At 38.3% G+C, this 22528-nt stretch overlaps 1 protein-coding gene across 2 annotated transcripts in view; it reads left to right on the top strand.

Annotated features, from left to right (window-relative positions):
* The window catches only part of BMP5 (bone morphogenetic protein 5), a 54401-nt gene extending 32600 nt beyond the window's left edge, over positions 1–21801 (top strand). The window contains exons 4-7 of one of the 2 annotated variants that reach the window (XM_054280052.1): positions 8081–8278; positions 15963–16039; positions 17904–18014; positions 21652–21801. In XM_054280052.1, the coding sequence (XP_054136027.1) occupies positions 8081–8278; positions 15963–16039; positions 17904–18014; positions 21652–21801 (536 nt within the window). The remainder of the gene's footprint in view (positions 1–8080; positions 8279–15962; positions 16040–17903; positions 18015–21651) is intronic. The other variant, XM_054280053.1, reaches the window with a different exon arrangement.
* Positions 21802–22528: the final 727 nt, after the last annotated feature.

Genomic DNA, 22528 nt, shown 5'->3' with positions numbered 1-22528 from the left:
ATAACTGGAGAGATATTTATGATAAAACCTGATCCATCAACCTTTCTGTTGCAACAGATCATTAAACTAAATGGGATTCTGGTAAGTAAGAGGATCCCTGATTGAGTCATTCCGGTGCTACACTGGGGTCCTGGATAATCAAGTCTGTAAAAACATACTAATTTTTAGATTTATTCATGCAGCCAATATGGGGAACCAATGGTTGCTGAGACTCCAGGGTGCTATTATATTGTTATCACTACCATTAAAAGTAATCTTTCTTACCATCATCTATCAGAGACATTTTTTGGCAATTACTTGTGTATATTTCTTTGCATCCCTGAAGATGGTGCACAAATAATAACAATAATGTCTACATAAGGAATAAAAAGAAGTTTGTAGCTAATACAACAGTGTGAAAAGAAAATCTTTGGAAAAATGTCTGGTTGTTGTAATTCATATTTTTCCCCCTTTGAAAATCCTGAAAAAAGTACAAAAAGCCACATGACACTGGAATGTGTTTTATTTTTTCTTTAGGACAGTATTTGGTATCGTACGTCTCATTTTAGCATGAAATGTAGACTTTTTCTCTTAATGGGACATTTTATTTTGAACAGTAAGAATAAAGTTTTGCATGACACATATGGAAGCTGTCAACATATAATGCACTCTTTCCCTGGGGCTGTGGCAAATTAAGGATCAGGTTTTTTTTGATTCTCTTTTTTAACGTATCCTCAACATTTTGCAGCATCCCCTTTTGGCTGATTCCCTGCTTTTGACACCAAAACTCTCTGTCATGATTCAAATGAGAGGTGATCTTTTTCACGCTGATGGATGCACGGATGTTGGGTGAATTGCAACATAAAATCAATACAGATGCACAAATAATTTCAAAAGCTCCATGCAACCTCTTCCTATATATATATATCACATGTCTCCTAAGACTTAAAACTTGTTCTAGTGGATCAGCACCTTTGTATGAACATTTAGCATTTTTATAAGTGGATGTTAGCAGTGATCTGAACATCGCTATTGCTGAAGTGATATAAACAGCTACAAGAGTAATCCTTTTTCTATTTATGCCATTGCTGAGGAGAACCTAGAGTTGTTTACAGAGTATGGGAGAGGGACATGATGTGCAATGTGATTGGTGGTGATCCACAAAATAAAATGGATTCCAAATACACAGCTCTCAACACAACATCCTGAGTAGCCCCACAGTCATATAGTTCTGTGCCTTTTATTGGATTACTGCAGCTCTCACTTATTTTTCGTCTACCAGCACACCAGAAGGGAAGAAACTGCTGTCTACTTTGAAAAAACAAAGATTAAGATTTCTGTTACCACATTTTCCAATAGAAGGTTTCTTTGGGCTTTCTTGCTTTTTGAGGTGGGCAGGCAGCAGGAACCCTCAGCTCCCTGACTCTGACTCTTCAAGTATTTTCAAGTTTTTTTTTTCGCCAGAGCAAAAGCAAACTTGAAAAAAATAGGTTACTCAATCCAAGTGAAGCCTGTGGAAGGCTGATTCCCCCTTCAGCATGAATTTGGGTATGCTGTGATATGTGTCCCCTGGAAGGGGGTTTGGTTCTTTACCCCACATGCTGCATGAAGGATTGGTGAAGTTCTTCTCCAGAGATGTTGGGGAAGAAACTAAAAAACATAGTGTCTGCTTTCTACCCTCTCTTCCTCTTAGCCTAGATCTTCCAAGGTCCCTTTCTTCAACTAAGCCTTCAGAAAGGCAGCTTTCAGTGTGGCATGGAGTGGCTGGTTTGTTCTCAACAATCTGTGTCAGCACTCTGGCCTCTTCATGTACTTGGCTGTATATTTGATGTTGTTTTGGCCTCACCATTACCACACTAAATGTCATCAATTTATCCCACAGCTGCCCCTAGACCACCTTGGCCATGGTAGCTATCAAGTACACTGGAGGATGCTGCTGGGTTGTTACCTTTAAACCTCTCGATGGATCTGGTATTTACAAGGCAAAGTATGAGGAGCAATGTCTCCTCCATTACTGTCCTTATAGTGGGGAAACTTAGGAAATATGTATTTATATTGATAGATATATATGGGCTTTGGCAGGCAATAGCTCTGACTGAATTCTGGGCCATCTGGAAGCCATATAGCCATGTTAGCACAGCACTGAACCCAAGCTAATACATCCTGCCCCTCAGCAGGTTTTATTAGCTTGGGCTCAAGCACCGCCTAAGTACAGCTACATCCATTTCTGGTTCAGAGCTGACTTTGGCCAAAATTGTACTAGTTTTAAATTAAACGTGCTCGGCAATACTGTGGTGTGAAACAAGCTGGAGGGATGAGTCTCAGTCCCCAAAACAGGGTGATCCCATGGCAGCTGTCCCCATGAGAAGGGTCCCAGTGCTGCAGTGCTGCCTTGAGGTTCTGTTGACTGTGGTGGAGCTGGCACAGGATGTAAATGCACCAGAAGCACACTCCCACCAGGAGCAGAGCGGATGATCCAGTTCCAGCAGTCTTTAGTTTGCTCAGATAGGTGGAACCACGGTTTCCAGCTGGGTACAAACACTGTGTCAGCTTGTAGCACCCTTTGTTAGTACGGGCACACTCCCTTAAAGCAGAAGGGCCAAGGAGGGCAGTGAAACGGGCTCCCACCCCTTCTCCTACCACCACTGGTGCACACTGGTCCTGGCTGTACAGCTGTGCAAATCACCCCACACCCTGCTCCCCAGACAGATGAAGGATACAGCTGCTTCTCAACACCATTAGTTTAGAGATAATGGCATTTGTGTTCCATTCCATTCAGAAGGCTTTTATCCATTTTATTCTTTGGTGGATGACCAATTAATCTAATCTCTCCTTGTTTTATTGTCTTCCTGAACACATTTTTTAATGGTGCAGAAAAGCCCCAGGACTCCACAAGCCACTCACAGTTTAAGTGCATTAACTTGGAAGGATAAATCAAGTACTTACAGAGCATTTTTGTGTATAATTACAACTGATTTTCTTTGTGTAAGCATATACGGTACTGCCACATTATGCAGCATATCAGAGTTCCTTATGTGTTCCCAAGTGCTTTCTTCAAGAGCTTTATGAATACCAAAATTAACAGAAAAATATATACCCAAAATTCCTTTAAATTAACTGAGTAAAAACAACTAAATGTAAGATTTGACAAACAAAAGATGAATCTAGTCTTGACTAAAGCTGTGGAGCCTAGGAAAGGCAGAGCAGAGCATCCAAGACCACCCATTTGTCAGAATTCCTTAAAGCCTCCAGGGAGAAGAAGAGTTAATAAAACACACAAAGCATGTGTCAAAAGCATATTTTATGTTGTTATAGATAAATGTGTCCACCAAAGGAAAAGTTTGAGCAACAGTTTATGTAGATTATACAATAAAGACAGTAAAAAAATACTTTAGAGTTGGAGTGTTGAGGGTGTGTTATATATAGACCATCACATTGGTGTTATTAGCTTTTCTCTTGTCTTTTTTTACAATAAGCTTAGGTAGCCAAGCTCCAGCTCAATTCTTTTGTTTCAAGTCTCAGTGCTCTCGAGAGTGCTGTTAGGGCATGAAAAACCATGAAAGTTTCTCTCTAATTTTGAAAACTGCTGTGTCAGCTTTCATAGGCAGAGCCTATGGGCAGTTTTTTGCTCAAATATGAAATGTTATTGGACTTTGGATGCTCAGGATCTTTCTTCAAAAGGCCTTTCCTCATTTCAGATGTCGCTGCCCAAAAGAAGGAAATCCTAGGTGTGGCATTGGAACTTTAATTTTTTTTTCAGCAAACTGCATTGAAATGAATTCTCAGAATTACTAAATTTTTTATTTCTAAGTACAAATACATAAAATTATTACCAAAATAACTACTGTGACCTAGCAGTAGTGGTTAATCGAAAAAAATGTAGTTTGTGACTTCTTGAACACTTTTGAAAGTAAATAAGTACTTGTTTTTCATAACAAAATGAGTGGTTTGGTGCAGGCTGATGACTCAGGACAAAATAATGGATTTTGGAATTACTCATTGTGCTGTGCTGCCAGTGTAAATCTGGCTAGGATGTGTAACGACTGAAAGCTCTTGCAAAATAAGTGTCTGATCAATATTTTACTTAAAATATATACTGTCTGAGGAGATAAAGCCAAGGCACAGATCTTACTGTCATGAGCATCCACACTGGCAGTCTCGGAAAAAGTCAGCTTTCTGAATGTTATGAAAAGCAAGGATACGTCTCCAGGTCAAGACTGCAAGACAGATTATTATTGAAAGCTTGAAGGCCTCTTGCATTTCCATTTGGAGCAGCTGGAGGGGAAATGAACTTTTAAGATGGAACTTGATCAGTTCATGCAAAGGATTGTATGATATGACTCCATGTGACAGAACTGAAGCAGACAGAGTGACACAGCAAATAGCTCTGCTGTTATCAACCTGAGTGCAATTCCTGTTTTGTGGATGAAAAAATAAAAACCACAAAATTTTCAGGATTGTTGAGATAGGACCTTTTTGTAAGCTGAACTTCACAGTTATTTTTGCAGCAGTGATTCCTTTATTATTAGGGGAGAGAATGTGAAAAGGTAAATAATATTCATTCAGTTCAGTCAGTCAAACCCAAACTTCCATGCAAGCTTTTATGCAGACTGCTAAGGGCACTTTACTATCAAATAGTATAAAAGCCAAAAAGAAGTTTAAATGCCAAGTCAAACAAGTACATCTTGCCAAAGACTCAGAATCCTATGAATAAGGAGTAAGGAGTTCAGCAAATTTGAAACATAATGCTTTAAATAAGTCTTAGTCTCCAAATATACCTGCCAGTGTGTAGAGAAGATAATTAATTGTCAGAGCAGTATTGAGAGGTGCATGCCAGAATGTGAAGAATACAAGGGCTCTGGACTATCACTGCCCAGAGTAAATCTATCTATTGTGGTTTTGGGGTTTTTCCTAGATGCAGGGGCAATTGCAGTGGCTAAGTTCAATGGAGCAGGCACTGGCAGACTGCTGGTTACTTGCAGTTCTTTTCTTCTGAAATCTGAAAAAAAATCTTTGAAATGCTAGGAATTAAAGATTGGATGGAAGCACAGAATGCAGCCCATTTTTAAGAATGTTTGACTACGTTGTTCAGAGATGCTCAAGAGAAGCAGAAAGACAAATCTCGCTGTTCTGGTTTTATGAGTTTCATCTGGCTGAAGCTCCGAGTGTAGTTAAGCAGGTCAGCCTGAGTCATTCAGCTGACTTTACAAAGTATTGCTTTAATGCCACAGTATGGAACAACTGCATGCCCCAGAGACCTGGATTTCCAGTTGCCATTGAAGCCAAGAGTTTTTGAAATGTTTACAAGAAACGATAGATTAAAACCACTTACAAAAATGAATGCTACAAGGGGAAATTCAGCATAGAGAAAATATTTTTTTAATGTATACTGAAATTGACACTACAAATAAAAATAAGGACTACCTAACAAGACCATGGCACACACAGTGGAGCTACTGCTATGGCAGAAAGCTTGATGCTTTTCAGAAGCAGAATGTTTTGAAATACCTCCTGTTCAAGAAGGGGCAACGCTTTTTTAGGCTGAAGACCATTTTTAGAATTTTTTCTTCCTTTTTTTTTTATTTTAATAAAGGATAATAGAAGTTCTGTAAATGCAAAATTTCTTTTGAAAAGAAGCAACCTAAAATGGAGACAACATATGTCGTTTGAATTTCCAAACCAAACAGTTCAGAGATCCTCCCCAGAAGAAATATAGTGTCTCAAGGGCAGTGTATATTTTGATTGCTTCATCTTCTGAAAGTTGCAGTTAAGCTAAGGTATATGATAAACTGAGAGAGAGAAAAGTTTAACAATGTACCCACAGAAGTCAATAAAAGTTTTCCTCTGCACAAGAAGCAGATCCAGTGCGTATTCCATTCATGAATTGAACAAATGAGTCCTAAAATCTTATGCTGGCTGCTTAGGAGATCAAGCACAGAGAGGAATATAGTCACATAAGCTGTTTCTCTGTGTAAAAAGGCTGTGGGTTACAGGATTAATTTTTTACAGTATATCTCTATACCCTGGATAACGAAGTAAGCCTTAACTTGTGGAATCTTAATAGCCTTCTCATTGCTGAAGTCTAAAGGAAACCCAGAGGAAACTTAATAATATTAAAAGTTATTTTAAAGGGAGTTCACATTGGTTTGAAGGATATTTTGCTTTGCACACAATATCCACCATTGTAAATTCAGGGAACCTAAATTTAAATTCAGAAAAGCTTCACACACCTTTACAGTTCTCAATATATATTTCTAATAGTATTCTCCATATGTCCAGCAGTAAAGCATTAATATTTTACAGATAAAATTAAAATTCTGAAAGTCACTGGAATGAAAAGCAAAGAAAAATAGTAAAAATATTCCCTCTAGAAATGAAGGGAAATGTGGAACTTTGTGGTGAGAAGCTAGCTTGTCCATGTTGTTATGAATAGAGAATAGCATGTACAGTTTTTCATATCTGACTTGCAACAGAAGATTGGAACATATAGAAATTAATGTTACTGAATTATTTAATAGTAACTCAAACACATGAAAAAAAGAATTAAAGAAACACAAGACTAAAAAAGCATTTAAAATGAAATCAGAAGCTTCAACAAATATATTTTTCCATTGCAGTCAAAAAAGCAATTATCAAAATTGTTCAGAATATGCTGCCAATTACTCTGCTCCATAACTGCTAACTTTCTCAGTTCTTCTCTTGCCTTTGCTGGGCTCTCTGTCACTGGAAACATCTTAAACCAATTTAAAGTGCTACACCTGAATAAACATGTTGTAAAAGTGTTTATGTATTGAAGTGGGTCAGTTCAAGGTATGGTATTTGGCTGGAACTTCTAATTTCTCTTTTTACTGCAAAAGGGCTGCCAGAAGGAGGAAGTCTGAGCTGAATTAATACATTTGTTACAGTGGAAGTAGAATGGAAACTACTTTAACCACAAATCAAACTGCCTCTTTCATTTACGCCAGTGATAGAGTTTTTTTAAGAAATATAGACTCTGGCATGCAGCCACTGTGAGTTTGTGTTTGAAAAGGAAACCTATATGCTTATTTCTATAATGTTTACTCCTATGTTTTCAAGTTCTTTTTCAGGGTGGTTGAGTTAGCAGCACTATACATTTGTGAGGCAGATGCGCCTTTGTTGCCCACGTCCCGAATTTTCCAGCGGGTTTAGCGGAGTGCGGCGGCGCCCCGGTGCCGCCCGGTGCCCGTGCCCGGAGCCTCCCTGGCTGCACAGGACCTCTGTGTCCCCACCCTGCACAGCTGCACAGCTTCACACGACACTGTCTCATTTTCTGACGGGTGAAGGGCTCTGCACAGTACACGTACGCACAAAAGTGTTTATGCTGCCAAAATAAATTCTGTTAAGAGTGAGGGTTTATTTGCTAAAATGTCACTGATGCAGTTTCAGTGACTTGTTTTGCTTTCCTTTCTTTCAGTGAGGTTTAGACCGCATAATATAGTGAGGTTACCACACAGTCCTGACTGAACAAATATTTTAAAGAAATATGCACATCCCCTGGGAACAGAACCAGAGTCAATAATACACATATTTCAAACTCTCTTCTCTTGAACAACTGAATGGCTTCCTACCTTTACTGGTGAATGAACATCAGTTTGAGTAATGCACAATATTTATTTTTAAAGCAGAATTATATTTATTATTTACACTCCTATTTGCTACTGGTTTGCTTGGGGGATATAAAGTTCCACATCCTACTGAAATGATACAAAATTAGAAGACCTCATTACATTATCCTTTCTACAGGAAATAGAGTTTAATGGGCCTCATTTATTTTTCAGTTCTATAGATGTATATGAGACTGAATTAAAACACCTCTGTAATGAATAAGATATATAGCACACAGAGACTGCAATTTTATGAAATAAAAATTGTATCTGTAAAGCTGTTGAAACTTCTGCAAATTGCTTAGCTTTTTTGTCTTTTTAAGTTCTGTTAAACAAAATGTGGATATACTCCTAATCATATAAATTCAGGATTTCAGCAAATTCCTTGCTATGATTCAGTCAGCAGGTGAACTCCTGCTAGGGCTTTGGGAGGGGCAGGAGTTCACTTTTTAACTTCTAATTTCCCTTGCTTTTAGGTCGAAGTATCAATGTTAAATCTGCTGGCCTGGTTGGAAGACATGGGCCTCAGTCAAAGCAACCATTCATGGTTGCATTCTTCAAGGCAAGTGAAGTGCTTTTCCGTTCTGTCCGAGCAGCCAACAACAAGAGGAAAAATCAGAACCGCAACAAATCCAGTAGTCAGCAGGAGTCCTCTAGGATGCCAGGCGCTGGGGGTAAGATGGAGCTATGATTTGCAGTCTTTTTATAGGAGGTGTGGGCACCTGCTCAAATGCATTGTAGTCACAACAGCTCAAAAAGGTGCTGCTTATTGGCTGAACTGCCAGAAACAGTGTTCCCACTCCTCTTTCGTTGTGTTGTCCCTGGGTGTGATCTGCCTTCTGTAAGTCAGATCAATTACACGTATCATGGGCCTCAGGAGGGTGAAATGACCAAGCAGTTTAAGAAAGTCAGTGTCTGAGATTGAAACTAAGCCTAAACAGTATGCAACTGGATGATGTCTTTGCTATGCATAAGTAAAAAATAGAGGAAAAGGATTGCACCCCTACTACTCATCTAGCAAGCCTCAGCAAAACTGCCTCTCAGCTGAAGAAGGCAAGGTGTAACATAAAAATCTCAATACTGGAAATGAGGAATCTTAACCAATCTGCAAAATTGTAAACTGCTTAGGAGTTCAGACCAGCTGACAAGTAATGATATAAAGATTAAATATATCCCTCTGTGGAGTGAATTTTGTCCCTTACCTGAAAGAGTAAAATTATGAACATAAAAATGTTCATAATTGCTTTAGAGACTGGAATAAATTTTGCTCCAGTTTTTCCTGAAACGATCCTTTCAGCTGAAGGCACAAAGTCACTTTCTAAATATATTCACTTCTGAAAAAACATTTCTACTTTTTGGGAAAAGGGTGTGAAAGTGTTTCTTTCTAGAAGCATGGCAGATTTAATAACAACATATCAAAGCCTTAAGATAAGGGCTGTTCTTAAATCCCATGGTAGTCTAAAAGTAAGCAAATCAATATTTTGTGGAAGGAATTTAGCCTTGGGGTGGGGTTCACCTATTTGAGGAGAAGTGTTATAAGCAATATGCATTACGTATATCTGTCTCAGAACCTTGACACAGGCAGGCTAAGACTATTCTAATGCAATGAAAATGCCTTTCCCAGATGTTTTGCAGAAGGAAAATTTTACCATAACAACCAAAAATTACTGCTAAGTTACTAAAGAAATCAACGAAATTATTAAAATAATTTTTCATATTCTCTGGAAAGTCTGCTGATTTTGAGAATCACATGATTTTGGGTGAAGGGATAATCACCTAAGTACATGGTACATACAAGATACCTAAATATAAATATCACACTTTCAGATTGAATCCTATGTATCTAGTGCATGAAAAAGTGAGAATTGAACAGATTTCTTAAGCCTCGTTGATTATAGCAGGAAAGCCAAAGCTCCTTGCTGCTTCAACCTGGGAAAAACACAACCTTATCACATTGTATTGACATAAGAATTACCTCAGGGAGAGCTGCCTGTAAGTCTCAAAATACTTTTCAACCTTGCCTCTGCTTCCAGTTGTGCTCCAGACCAGTTGTAAAAATAAGAAAATCAGAACATCTCTAGTGAAATGGGCATTATGAAACAAATTTTCTCCTAATCTTCTTAAGGTCTACATAAGCATAGAGTACACTACTACATATGTTGATCCATGGCAGATCTCTTTCAGAAGAGATTGCAGGTCAAGAAAACCATACTGTTAAGAGAAGATCAGGTTAAGAAGCAATTGCACTTGCAATTGCATCAAAATCAGAGGCATTGCCTGGAAAGGGAGGCATTAAGATATAGGCAGGCTGGAAAAGATGGCAAAGCTGAAGGTAGATAAGTGACCACAGCTTCACATAGCAACATCTGTGGCAAAACTGCTTGAAGGTGTAGTTCCTGCACTGTGGCAAACCACATTCCATGCTCTTGTCTTGCAGTTTGCCTCAACAATCCCCATGTCACAAATAAACAAACTTGTTTGGGTGTCATTAATGATTGCTCACTGCACTTTTCCCACCATGGGTGATCCAGAATTCTTTTAATAACTACTGCAACAATACTCTTGAAATATTGTGGATGAGAATGCTGAAGGCTACAAAGGCAATGTAGGGATTCCGTCCAGATGCCACCAGCATACACAAAAGACATAGAGAAGAGAACATGTTCTTATTTCTCTGATCTCTGACTCTTTTCAGAATATAGTGTCTCTATATGGAGAGCCTGCTATCAGAGAAAAGCTATGCCCCTTTTCTTTTTTCCAGCCCCAAGATCTGGGGGACATACTGCATCCCTTTAGGTTTGTGGTGAAGGCTAATTGTCTCTGTTCTCTACAGCTTCAGTAATGAGCAGAACTTCAAAAGTAAAATTCACATTTCATATTTAAACACAAAAGTTTTTGGGAAAAAACCAAAGAATTTTGCCCATCATGTTTCTCATGGAAGATAGTCAATAGTCTATATTCAATCCCCTTGACACAGTGACTGGCAAAGATAATTATGTGATGTAGGTCTTTTGTTTCTAAGCCTCTTCCATGACCTTGTATCTACAGCAAGTAAGACAGACACTGACAGTGGAAAATGCTCACTTACATAGCCAGAGGTGATGTAGCCAGGCCCAGATAGGTATGTTGTCATTCATATATGACAGACTTCCAATATTTCTCCTTCTATACATCAGTCTCAACTTTATCACAATCGTGTCTTCGCTTCCTCCTTGCTTCTTTCTTTGTTGTTTTCTCTTCCTTTTTTCTCCTCTTATTTTTTCTTTTTTCTTTTCTTCCTTTTCCCCTTGCTCTTGCCTTTTTTGCCTCTTCCATTTTGTATTTTGCCACCCTCTTTTTCCCTTTTTAAATTCTTGGATTTCATCAATTAGCTTTACTGTGTTCTCAGCTTGTCAAAAAGGAAAGCTCCACCAGACAACCCAGCTCTTCCCTTCCAAAGGACAGGACATTTTTAAAATTATTCGTGAAGTTTCATGAAATCATAGAATGGTTTAAGTTGGAAGAGACCTGGTCTAGTGGAAATGAGGGGACTCCCTGCCCCTGGTCGGGGAGTTGGAAGTAGGTGATCTTTAAGGTCACTTCCAACTAACATTCTGTGATTCTCTCATATACACAATCTCAATATAAGAGAATTAAATCTTATGTATCTATTATTATAACACCTGGGAAATTGTTGACAGACTTGGGGTCACCACCTTTATGTTGCTAAGAACTTCAAGAGGAGATGATATCAATGCAGTGTAAAGACAGACAGAATTAGGCTTAGCATTCAGGCTCTACCTGCCTGCTATGCACAGAGAATGAAACTCTTTTTTATTTATCTAGTTTTATTTTTGTTGAACTATAGATAGAAGAAATAAAAATTAAAATCCCCAAACCAAAACAAGACCAGGCAGGTTGTTTACAAAGTAAGTCACGTAACTCTCCCCTAAAAAAAATCTGGCTAAATTTTAACATTTTTAGCATTGTCTGAAAAGAGTTACAGTGTAACTGGGCACTAGAGAATAGCCACATTTAAATACTGAATAGTTACTTACACCAGGAAACTAAAGCTCCATAATTTTTGTTCATATGGAGATAAAATCAGAAAACAATACTTAAGCCTACATTTTGTGTATGCTATTGATTGGTGTTACACAAACTGATTCAAAATATAGTATTTTGCAATAGTATGTATAAGCATGTTTTTATGTCTTTATTTCCCCTGAAAAAAAAACTCAATAAATTTCTTATACATATATTTTATTGACCTCCTTCCACAGCTTTTTCTGATATGTAGGGGTTTAGATTCCACTGAGGAACAATGTTTTCTGAATTACAATCGCCTATGGTTTTGATTCTTGACAGAATAAGCATATGGGCTTTGAAGCTACAGTGTGTGAAATTGAATCCTTAGCACCAGATCTTATTATAAATGTCACATTTGATACTTACATAAAGTGTTATATTACACACAACATTTGTCCTCCATGAAAGGTAGAATTTAGGGAAGGATTCAGACTTTCCTGTCTCACTTTCTTCGTAGGTGAATGGGTTAGATGGCTTACAGTCTGTACATGCTGGCCATTTTATCAGGTGTTCTGGTGTGACCACACATAATCTGAACCTATATTCAGATGGCTCAGAGTATCACAACCATGATGACATCTGTGCAATGACTTACATAAGTATTATTCAGATTTTCCCCTTTAACTGGAGGATGTTCTGCTACATCTTGGCCCTAAAACTTCCGTACATGTTCTTGAACATGAAGCTGCCACTGCAGGGAAAGCTGGCAAAACCACAATGTTCAGCTTTCGTTTGTTTGCCTGCTTGTGTGCTATTAAAAAACATATTGTGGCTTTCCTGACTTTCTCATGTGCATACTTTCCACATTTTTCAGTCACAGTTCTTTTGCAAAGTGGCTTTTATTCTATACGTATGACTTATAAACTCTCTCTAATAGCTGAGGCAGAAAAGCTCAATATTCATCTCTATGGGCACTGATGTTAATGAAAATGAATATATAGATCTGTGTGAAGAATGATCAGTGAACACAGGTCCAATTTTTTTAAGTTCCTTTACTTTTAACTACCTTCACTTCTAGAGTGTGTGCAAAACCCATTGGATTGTTGCATACAACTCAGCATAAGGTATGACCCAGGGATTTTGGTTGCATAAAGGCATATGGATTTTTGAAAAATTGTGATGTCTTAGGGCATCCTGCCTTGCTTCCTGTTGCTTCTCCAGAAAGACATAGATATCCCATGGGATGTGTGTGTATATTTTGACCCTGCATGCCCTGGGACAACTGAAAGTATCTGAGATGGCAGCACATAACCAGCTGTATGTGAAGATCCTTTAATGGCAGTCATTGAAGGCCTAGGAAAATACCATAGGAAAGAATACAGTGTTTGTCTTTAAAAACCATGAGGATTTGAGGAATCATAGCTTAGAAAGCCTAGCTTAACATCCCTGATGCTTATCTAGTATTGCAAATGCACATATTTGTGACTTGTGGCCAGCTTTTGACACAGTTTTGGGAGTCATATTGGGCCCATGTGTATTCAATAGAAAGTAGGTACACAGTCTGTTTAAAAAATAAAGAAAAATCCTATTCAAAGAGCATGTTACCAATAAAAGAAAAAATTGTCTGTGTATTTTAAATGATATCTTATTGAGTTTCTTCTGGGTCTGGTGCAGTCCAACCTTTTATCGGTAATTTGGATGCTGGAGCACTTCTCTTAGATATCATGTCCTCTGTGAACTTCCAGAGAACACATTCTGCTCTATTGTCCAAGCTACTGAAAAGGATGCTACTACCAGCACTGATCCTTTAGGGACCTCCCTAGTAACCAGCTGCCAGGTGACTCTGTGCCACTGACCCTGACTCTTCAGGCCCAGCAGCCTAGGCAAGTTTCCATCCATTATATTCTTACCTATCAAAGTACTCTAACCTATCAAAGTTTTTTATTGGTTTGACCAATTTGACTCAAGGAATATGATGGGAGACCATATCCAAAACCTTCCTAAAAGCAAAGGGATCAACACCCAGAGCTGTTCAAAAGCCCACAAAGCTAATCAGATCATCACAGAAAACAGTCAGGTCGGTTAGGCACAGTTTGAACTAGTAAATTCATGCTTACTCTTCCCAAAACACCTTCTTTGTTCTTTGTGTGCCTGGACAGTTTCCATGAGAATTTGTTCCAAAGACTTCCCAGAAACTGCGGTTAAGCTGATTGGCCTTCTTGAAGATGGGTGCGACATTTTCCATTTTGAATCATCGGGAATGTCTTTTGGTGTATGAATGCTCAAAAAAGGCAGGAAGTGACTTTGCAGTATTGGTCAGCTCATTCCCCACCCTGAAATTCATCCCTTCTGCTCACATGGACTCATATATCTTCAAGCTGTTTAACTAACTCCTAACTCTGTCTCTTTTACTGTGGCTAGACCTTCTGGTGCTAGGGCCAGAGCCTTGGGAGTCCTGGGGGTAAATCTTGCTGGTAAAAAACAAGACAAAGAAATCACTGGCTACATTAACCTCTTCTGAGTCCGTGTCACTAGGCCCTTTGCGCTACTGAACAACAAAGCTGTATTTTTCTTATGTTTTCCCAGGCAACATGTTTATATTATTTCTGTGTGGTTCATCCCAATTACACATTACTTTTGCTTCCTATTTGAATTTGAATTCAGTCAGGATTTTCCTAGACAACCACAGTGGATTTGTGCCACATTTGCTTGACTTGCAACAGGTTGTAATGCTGTTGTGGATATCATCCCTCAGAACCTTTACTCTACCATGGTTGCTGCAGCCCCATCACGCTGCAGTTCTCATCAACATCCTCATCCTCAACCTGTTCTTTATTCATTGATTTGTAAAACTACAACAGGGTCCTAAGGCTGACAAGGCAAGAATACATTAAAAAAAGTTTGGTGGCTGATTACTTGACAGTGTGGTTTTACTGCAAAACAAAAAAAAAAATCATATTCTGGGTAATACTACTAGAAAACAAGCTGGAATAACTATTTTACTTTATTTTATACTGTTTTTGTTGTGGCCGTCACATCTTTGGAAAGACACAGAGAAACTGAAGAGAACCCAGAGAAGCAATGGTAACAGAAGTCAGGATGGCTGACAAGAAGTACTTGACAAATTTGCGAAAAACTCCTCTAGGCCATATATTTGGAAGGGTTTACTGCAAGAATGGTGAAGAACTACACAGATTAGTTAACAGACTGTGGAAGTTCCTTTCATTTTATGTGAAAAAGGAGGTTGTGTCTGAATGTTAATTATCCTGAAATTTTTCAAAGACCTTCCAATTTCAGTCTCAAGCATTATAATGTTAAAAAAGAAATGTGCCTTAGAAAATTCTTTTCCTGAAACTAAAAGTTTTGTTTTATTTTCCCATGTCTTCATTTTCAGGGTTTTGTGGACTTTTTTATTTGCTTTTTCTTGTTCTTTTTTGTGAGCTATTTTTTTTTCCCAGAATTATTATTTTGGTTCAAAAAAGTCACCTTAAGCATTCTTGAATTGGAAAGAGAGAAGACAGTCTGTACTCCATGCCCTGTCACATGCCTCACTTATGGCACCACATGAATAGCTGTATAAACCAACTTTGGGGGCTAATGTGATCAAGGCATGACCCTATTCCCTTCCTTTCCTGTTACTTAGGAGCAGTAAGGAACAAGCACTAGAATTTCTCCAGGAGTAAGGTTCTCATGGAGAAGCATGTATGGAAGGTTCTGGGTGTCCTTCTATCCTGACACATCTCTGACAGAGAGCTTTCAGTCCTTTAAAAAGCACCTGTTAGTCTACTTGTTTACGTTAGTATTAGCAACTAAAGATCATCAAGTGGTAAATATTTCCAGAATATATGGTAAAAATTAAGAAGTGTATTATGTGCCACTGTGTGTTTAACTAAGAGACTTTTGGAAATTCTCTTGTTTCTGGACATTTTTTATTGTTGGTAATTAATCTTTTGAATTGAGCTACTTTCTTTACCTGGCAATTAAAACTGTGCCAACCTAGAGATGATTTCCCCTATATTTTGGATCAGGGTCTCACTTGTCCTCTTTGATCACCTGTGTGGATATTATCAGAGGTGTTACTCAGCTGGCCAGCAAGTAGACACCTTGTAAACCTGTTTCCCCTAATACTGTATGCAATATTTTGCCAATGTACAGAAATTGTATCAGTCTGACTGTGCTGATTCCGTATTTCCAGGTTTACATTGCCTTTACAACTAACCCTAGGAGTATAAATGACAGTATGGTTTTCCTTTCCTTTGTACAGCTTGGTAGGGATCTCAAAAATAGCTAAAGCTTGTCAGTTCTAGCAATGCTTCCAAATAATTTATGAATGTTATTTACTTCCTGCAGATTATAACACAAGCGAGCAAAAGCAAGCATGTAAGAAACACGAACTTTATGTGAGTTTCCGAGACTTAGGATGGCAGGTAAGATTATAAATGCTCTTTCCTAACAGTTCAAACTGGGACAATCTATTTTAAGTCCCCCATTATTTACACTCTGTTTTCTTTATGGAAATTGGTATTAAAATGATGAGAGACAGATTATTTAAATGCATTTTGTAACAAATCCTTATTAATATTGCTATCACTATACCTTTTTTAGCTCTGCTCTCAAACATATTGCATATATTAGTGACTTTATGATATGGATTCATTCACATAAAGATAAACTTAAACTACCGCTCAAGAGTTGAGTGAATCTGCACTAAATGAAACTAAAATCTCCTCATCAAGTAATGAAAGGTTTTCAATTTTCACTAGTTCAGATTTAAATCCCCTTGTTCAGTGCTGTCTGCAGCAAGTCATAGAGATTTCACTGGGGTAGGGTCCTTAGGGAAATAAATCTTGGATTTATGTCCCTAAGGAAAATAGGCTCAGTGATCTTTATGATACCATAGCTAATTTTATATAATTTCTGAGGAAAACTCATCCTGCCATACAGTAACAAAAAAATAATATACTTACAGTAAAAGGTCATGAAGTCAGAGGCAGGGCATTATGGGAAAAGAAAATAGAGATCAGTCCAGGGTTTTTTTCCAGAAAGCAAGGAACTCTCTATAAAGCAAGAACAAGAAGGCCTTCAGCAACCTCTAACTATTGCATATATAGGTAAGAACGCAGGGACGGTTGCCTGCGCATTTCAGATTTCTCTGAATTATTTTAAACATTCTCCAGGAGAAAAACAAGTCTATGAGGAGTATAAGTATGCTATCTCTTTAGTGACAGCTCAATCTTTATATATCTAGCTCAGACTCTCATATGGCCTCATCATCCTTTCTGATATTTTGTAGCATATTTATCCCCACAGCAGCCTGAAGAAGTAGGCAGAGGCTGTTTTTCCATGTCTGCAAAGCATAATTGGCCTGTGCTGGGCCACAGAGCAGGCTTGTGGTATTGAACTCAGGCCACTGAACAAGTGAGCCATTGTCTCTTGATTACAGGGGGTTTTTTCAGATATCAACAGGGTTTTTTTTGTTTGGGTTTGTTTTGTTTTGTTTTTAAACAGTAAATTCTGGCATGCTCCAAGATGTGCTGGGCTCAGATCAGTGGCCATAGTGGCCGCAGTAGTCAAAGAAAACAGAAAATCTATTTTTAACAAAAGGCTACTGTAAGAATTAAAAGTTTCAGCTGGAAAGCCAGACCTACACTGTACAATATTTGATCAGTGAAACATAGGGTGAATGAAATAAGATACAAAAAAAAAGAGATACAAATCCCAAGTAGCTACTTGATCCTCTCTGCCCTTCCTGCAGCACCTCCATTACCTGGCAGAGGCGGAATTCAGCAAACTAAACACACAGCTTTCATTAACATTTTAAAATATTTTCCCTCTTGTGGTCTTTTGCCCATGCTGTGTTGCTTGAAATACTGAAAATGTATGATTCATTGACATGCCAACAGGTAAATCCTGGCAACGCTGTCTCACACAGTAATACAGTTAACAGTGCTGACTATGCTGAAGGAAGAGAATGCATTTTAATTACTTTTGTTGCACCAAGAAGTGCTCAAGATTTTTAGTCTGGAATGAAAAGTATTCTGCAAATATATTTTAATCTTCAATCTCCCTTATAGCCTCATTATTTGGTATTCAGTACAGACTTTTAGGTTTCATTAATTTTCATCTCAATTTTCCATGAACAAAGCAAGTACTTTTTTTAAAAAAAAAACATTCATTTCACATGCCACCTTCTGAAGTTCATTTTGTCATTGAGCAAGTCTTAGTTTGATATAGTTATAAATTCCCTAAGTGAGAAAATATAATGAGTGGATTTATTTCTTGCTGTTTTAGGATTGGATTATTGCACCGGAGGGCTACGCTGCGTTTTACTGTGATGGAGAGTGTTCTTTTCCCCTCAATGCCCACATGAATGCAACAAACCATGCCATTGTTCAGACTCTGGTATGCCTCTGACTGTGTTATAGTTGCCTGTGCTGCAGTTGTTTGTGTCTCTGCTCAGAGTCTGACTCTTCTGTTTACCACTACTGAATTTTGGTTATTTCTTGGTAAATCATAACTCATTTCAAAACCTGCTTTAGTGATTTTGTTGGAGAGGATGAACTGCTCAGAGTGGCCTGTATGGTAGGTTTCACTTCCATTTCAAATGCAATAGCGCATGAGAAGACTGTGTTGTATTACTGGAGAATTGCGTAGACAGGAACCAAAGGGGCCCCCTGGTTTGACTTCCAAGAGTTTTTGCAACTTATTGAAGCTCAGTGTTAACATCTACATGTTATACCTTCCAGAAATGATGACACTTGGCCACTCTATGGACCTCTGTTGTCAACTGTTGGCACAGATTCTTACACTGTAATTTAATGTGAAGCTTTGCAAACAGATGCATTTGCATGTACGAAATTGTGTTCAGTCATGCCTGGCTTACAAATGCAATTTAAAAATAAGTGTGTTTGGATCTGTTGCTCTGCCTGGTACATGTAAAAGGGGATTTGCAGCCAGCTTTCTGCCTCTGCTAATTCTTATGTTAGTCCTGTGCCTCAGCTGGAGCGGCCAAAAAGATGATCTTAGTTGAGGCAGCTGGCTAGGCCCCCTCTAGCCCAGCAGTGTTCAGCTGCAGAAACCACAACCTTTAGGCTATGACTAAATGTCATTACAGTTGAGGCCAAAGTCTGGTCAGTCTGGTCAAAACCTGATTTTTCACCTGTGCCAGCTGAAGAGCTGGCTCTGAATAGTACTGGTATTAGCAGAATGATTAAGGAGAGGAATAAGAGAAATAGACAAGGAGGGAGTCTCAGCACGAAATGAGAACAGGAAAGGGTTGTCATGCCCAGTTAGTTTCTGGAACGTTCAAGACACTCAATTGAGATTAGATGGATTTCAGGTTCTGTTTGATTTAAACTAATAATGGTAAGGTATCCTGATTATCAGATTATGCTGATGACTCTGTCCAAGAATAATGATCTTTTTCTTTTATTTTCACATCAAAATCTGGGCCTGAAAAACCTTCCCCCTTGAGAAATTAGTGGAATTACTACCTGGGATACTGGTCCAAACACTCCCCTCAAATTTAAACCCCGCACCAAAAACCAAAAACCCAAAACCAAGCAAACAAACAAACAAACAAAAATAAAATTTGATTTCTTTCTGATAGGAAACAACTTCTGTTTGTGAAAATTGCCAAATATTTCTACATGAGAGGGACATTTTCAAAAACTCAGCATATACTTTTCCCTTCCCTTAAATTTTTCATTTACTCACCTTTTCCAAGCCCAGTCATCAATGCAACATTATTCCTCTATACTAGAATTCCAGTCAGCAAGATTTACAAAAAGAAGGGAAAATGTCAGAGGCTGAAAATAAGTAGAAGTGTGTTAAGGAGTTCAGGTGAAAGGGAACAGAAAATGCCAGTTGGCAAGGAATACAGCAATGTTCTTAGAAGACAATGAAGAACAGCATATCTGCAGTCCTGAGCAGAAAAGAAGTAGGTCAGCAAAGCAATAGTTTAGTATTACACAAGCATTGTCCAGAAAAGTTGCCAATATCACTGAGATCCCCAGGTTAGAGTTCCCTCCTGCAATTATGGACTGTTAAATAAGAGTTGGCTCACTGCTACTTTCTCTTGTGTGTTTTTCCTTTCCAAAAAATGGTTATTTTCCCATTGTTAGGAAATGTGTGTAGTTTGTCCTATTTTTTAAATTGGATACTTAATTTTTGCTCTTTTTATGGCCATTTTGGAATTGCGTGTCTCCCTTTGCATGTACTGTACATGCATTCAGTGCAGCCAAAAAATCATGAGGCCAATTAAATTTTAGCGGTACATAAATTAGATGAGATAACAGTAGTTTAATGCTTTCTGGTTTAAATTATACAAAATTCAGATTTACACAAGGTGTGCATATGGGGATGGCTTGGGAAGCAATTATTCATATGCTCCACCCTAATCCAAATGCAGTCAGCTCCTGGCCATAATGATTACACCATTCTGAAAAAGCCTGCTCTTTGGTGTGGGAAGTGATTGTTCCTTGGTACCCCTCCAAACTTAACTGATTCTTTTTTATTTTCTTCTGTAACAAGAATAGAAGAAATACAGGCCAGTACCTCACTCTCTCCCTCTCTTGTTTCTCTGCAATTAAAGTCAGGCAAACAGACAATACAGATGCATATAAATAAAAGACAGGGTGCATTTAATAAGCTCTATAAACTTTCTTCTCATCTCCTGCATCACCCTCAGAATAGGCACAGGGGTAGTGTTGGCTTCCTGGTCATGCAAGGCAGTGGATTATCAGGTTGGCTTGCACTGAATTAGGGGTAAACACTTGGAAAGGCTGTGAACATCACTTCCAAGGGGATATTGTGGGGCCACGGATCTTCCATCAGGGGTGGCAGGGGCTGGTGGGACCACGATTTACAGCTGGACAAACATCTGACCAGGTCAGGCACAATCATTTTTTTCTCCAGTGCTCCGCTATTAATTTGTTAAATATTTTTTAAATGTGTGTCTAAACTGTTACAAAACAGCTACTTCAGGATTTATTATTGCTCATTTCAAAAGGCCTTCTCATGGTAACTGTTATATAAAAATTGTTTCCTGATAGACTGTTCCATGTTGGCTGGCAAAGGCTCTGGGTTTATATCACTGCAAGACAGATGGCTCTAACAGATTTACAAAGACTTAACATACAAACAAAATCTATTACTGCTGAAGTCTTCATCCATGCCTTAATAATCTGTTGCCCTCCCTATTACAACTCCCTCTTCTCTGACTCCCAATGTTCCAAGTCTTCAGTGAGTGTAGAATATTATATCCATCCTTCTTTCAAGTACAAAGAACTTGAATTTCCGCCATTTTATTTTCACTAGATCTTGTTTGTTCTGGGACACTTTTCAAAACTCTTTTCTTTTGCTTTAATCTTTCATTGATATATTTCAGCCTGGTGAACATAAAGACTTCTCTGCCTCAGCCCCTGCCCCAACTATTCTGTCCAGCTGACACTCACCTTATGAACTGATTTTTATTTCAATGGAAGAAAAATTGAATCCATAGGTACCTAGATAAGACCTTAAAATGCACTTAGACCCCACATCTTACCATTTCACAGGCTGAAAACAGTTTCATTACGAGGCTTTGCCTGCACAGCCTTTGCTGTCTGCAATAGATTTTCCTCCACACTGAGCCCCCACCACAGGAAAGCATTTTAGCACATGCTGGGGTCCTGGTGAGACCTGGGGCTTGAGCCTTTGCTTCATGTTACGCCTCGCCCTCAGCAAAGATGGTACAGACAATATGTTTAAATGTCTTCCTGAGCAGCTGCCTAACTCCAATTCTCTAAATTTCATCTGAAAACCAACTTTTCTGTCTTGGCTGCTTCTCATTTATCTCTCCATCTGCTTTTATTGTATAACCCTGCCTGTGCAACTGAAATCAGAAAAATGTGCTGGAGGTAAGCTGTGCTTTAAACTTGCTAACCGAGGAAAATTTGTGACCACAGCCCTTGCTGAATTGCAAAGACATGTTTTGCACTGACATTGTCCTTGCACCTCTCTGTTTGATATAAGAGCTGTGTATTTATCTGTCTTTCAGGTTCACTTGATGTTCCCCGATCACGTACCCAAGCCATGCTGTGCACCAACAAAACTGAACGCAATCTCCGTGCTCTACTTTGATGACAGTTCCAATGTTATTTTAAAAAAATACAGGAATATGGTGGTGCGTTCATGTGGCTGCCACTAAAACAAAAAAAAAAATAATCTAAAGCAGAGGGTTTTATTCAAAATTGTAATAAAGTCAAGATATGAGCATTGCTGATGAAAAGGCAGGCCTAAATTTATTCCATTTCATGTCATCTCTCATTTAATTGTACAGTATAATGTACATAGTAGCTTTTATTTATTTAAAAATATATAGTTGCTTTTGTATGAGCAAAATTTCAGAACCATTTATTTAATGGGTCACCTCACTATGCAGCAGAAGTTCACAAATTAATTTTTCCATTGACCATACTGAAATTTGCTTTATCCCATTTCAATATTGTAAAGTAAAGCCTTTTTGTATGAAATTTTTTAAACAAGAAACTCCAGAAGTTCTGTAACTGCTTTGTATTGCTAGAAGAACTAAATGCATTTGGTCATATTTTGCCAATGAAAACTGTGGCAAGGTATTTATTTAGAAAAAGGCACAGGAAGAAAAAACTAAACAAAACTGCTCAGCTAAACATATTCTTTTTTCTTTTAGAACTTCTGCTCCATTAGAAAAAGTGAAATGTTGAACAGTGCTTGAGAAAATAAATAGGATATAAAAAATAGAAGTGAAAAAATTGCACATAATTGTTATAACTATTTTCTTTAACAAGACGAGTGTAACTGGAGGAGTATGTTACTTTTTGGCTTGTGACCTGCAGAGTTTGCAAAAGGCTCCAGGCTCCCGAAATTCTGTGTAGACAGACTCCTGCCTCTATCTA

This window comes from Melozone crissalis, unplaced genomic scaffold (genome assembly GCF_028551555.1).
Source record: "Melozone crissalis strain CALT ecotype California unplaced genomic scaffold, PUWL_Pcris_2 ptg000027l_1, whole genome shotgun sequence".
NCBI lineage: Eukaryota > Metazoa > Chordata > Aves > Passeriformes > Passerellidae > Melozone > Melozone crissalis.
The sequence above is the reverse complement of the archived record's forward strand: the minus strand, read 5'-3'. Positions and strand labels throughout refer to the sequence as shown.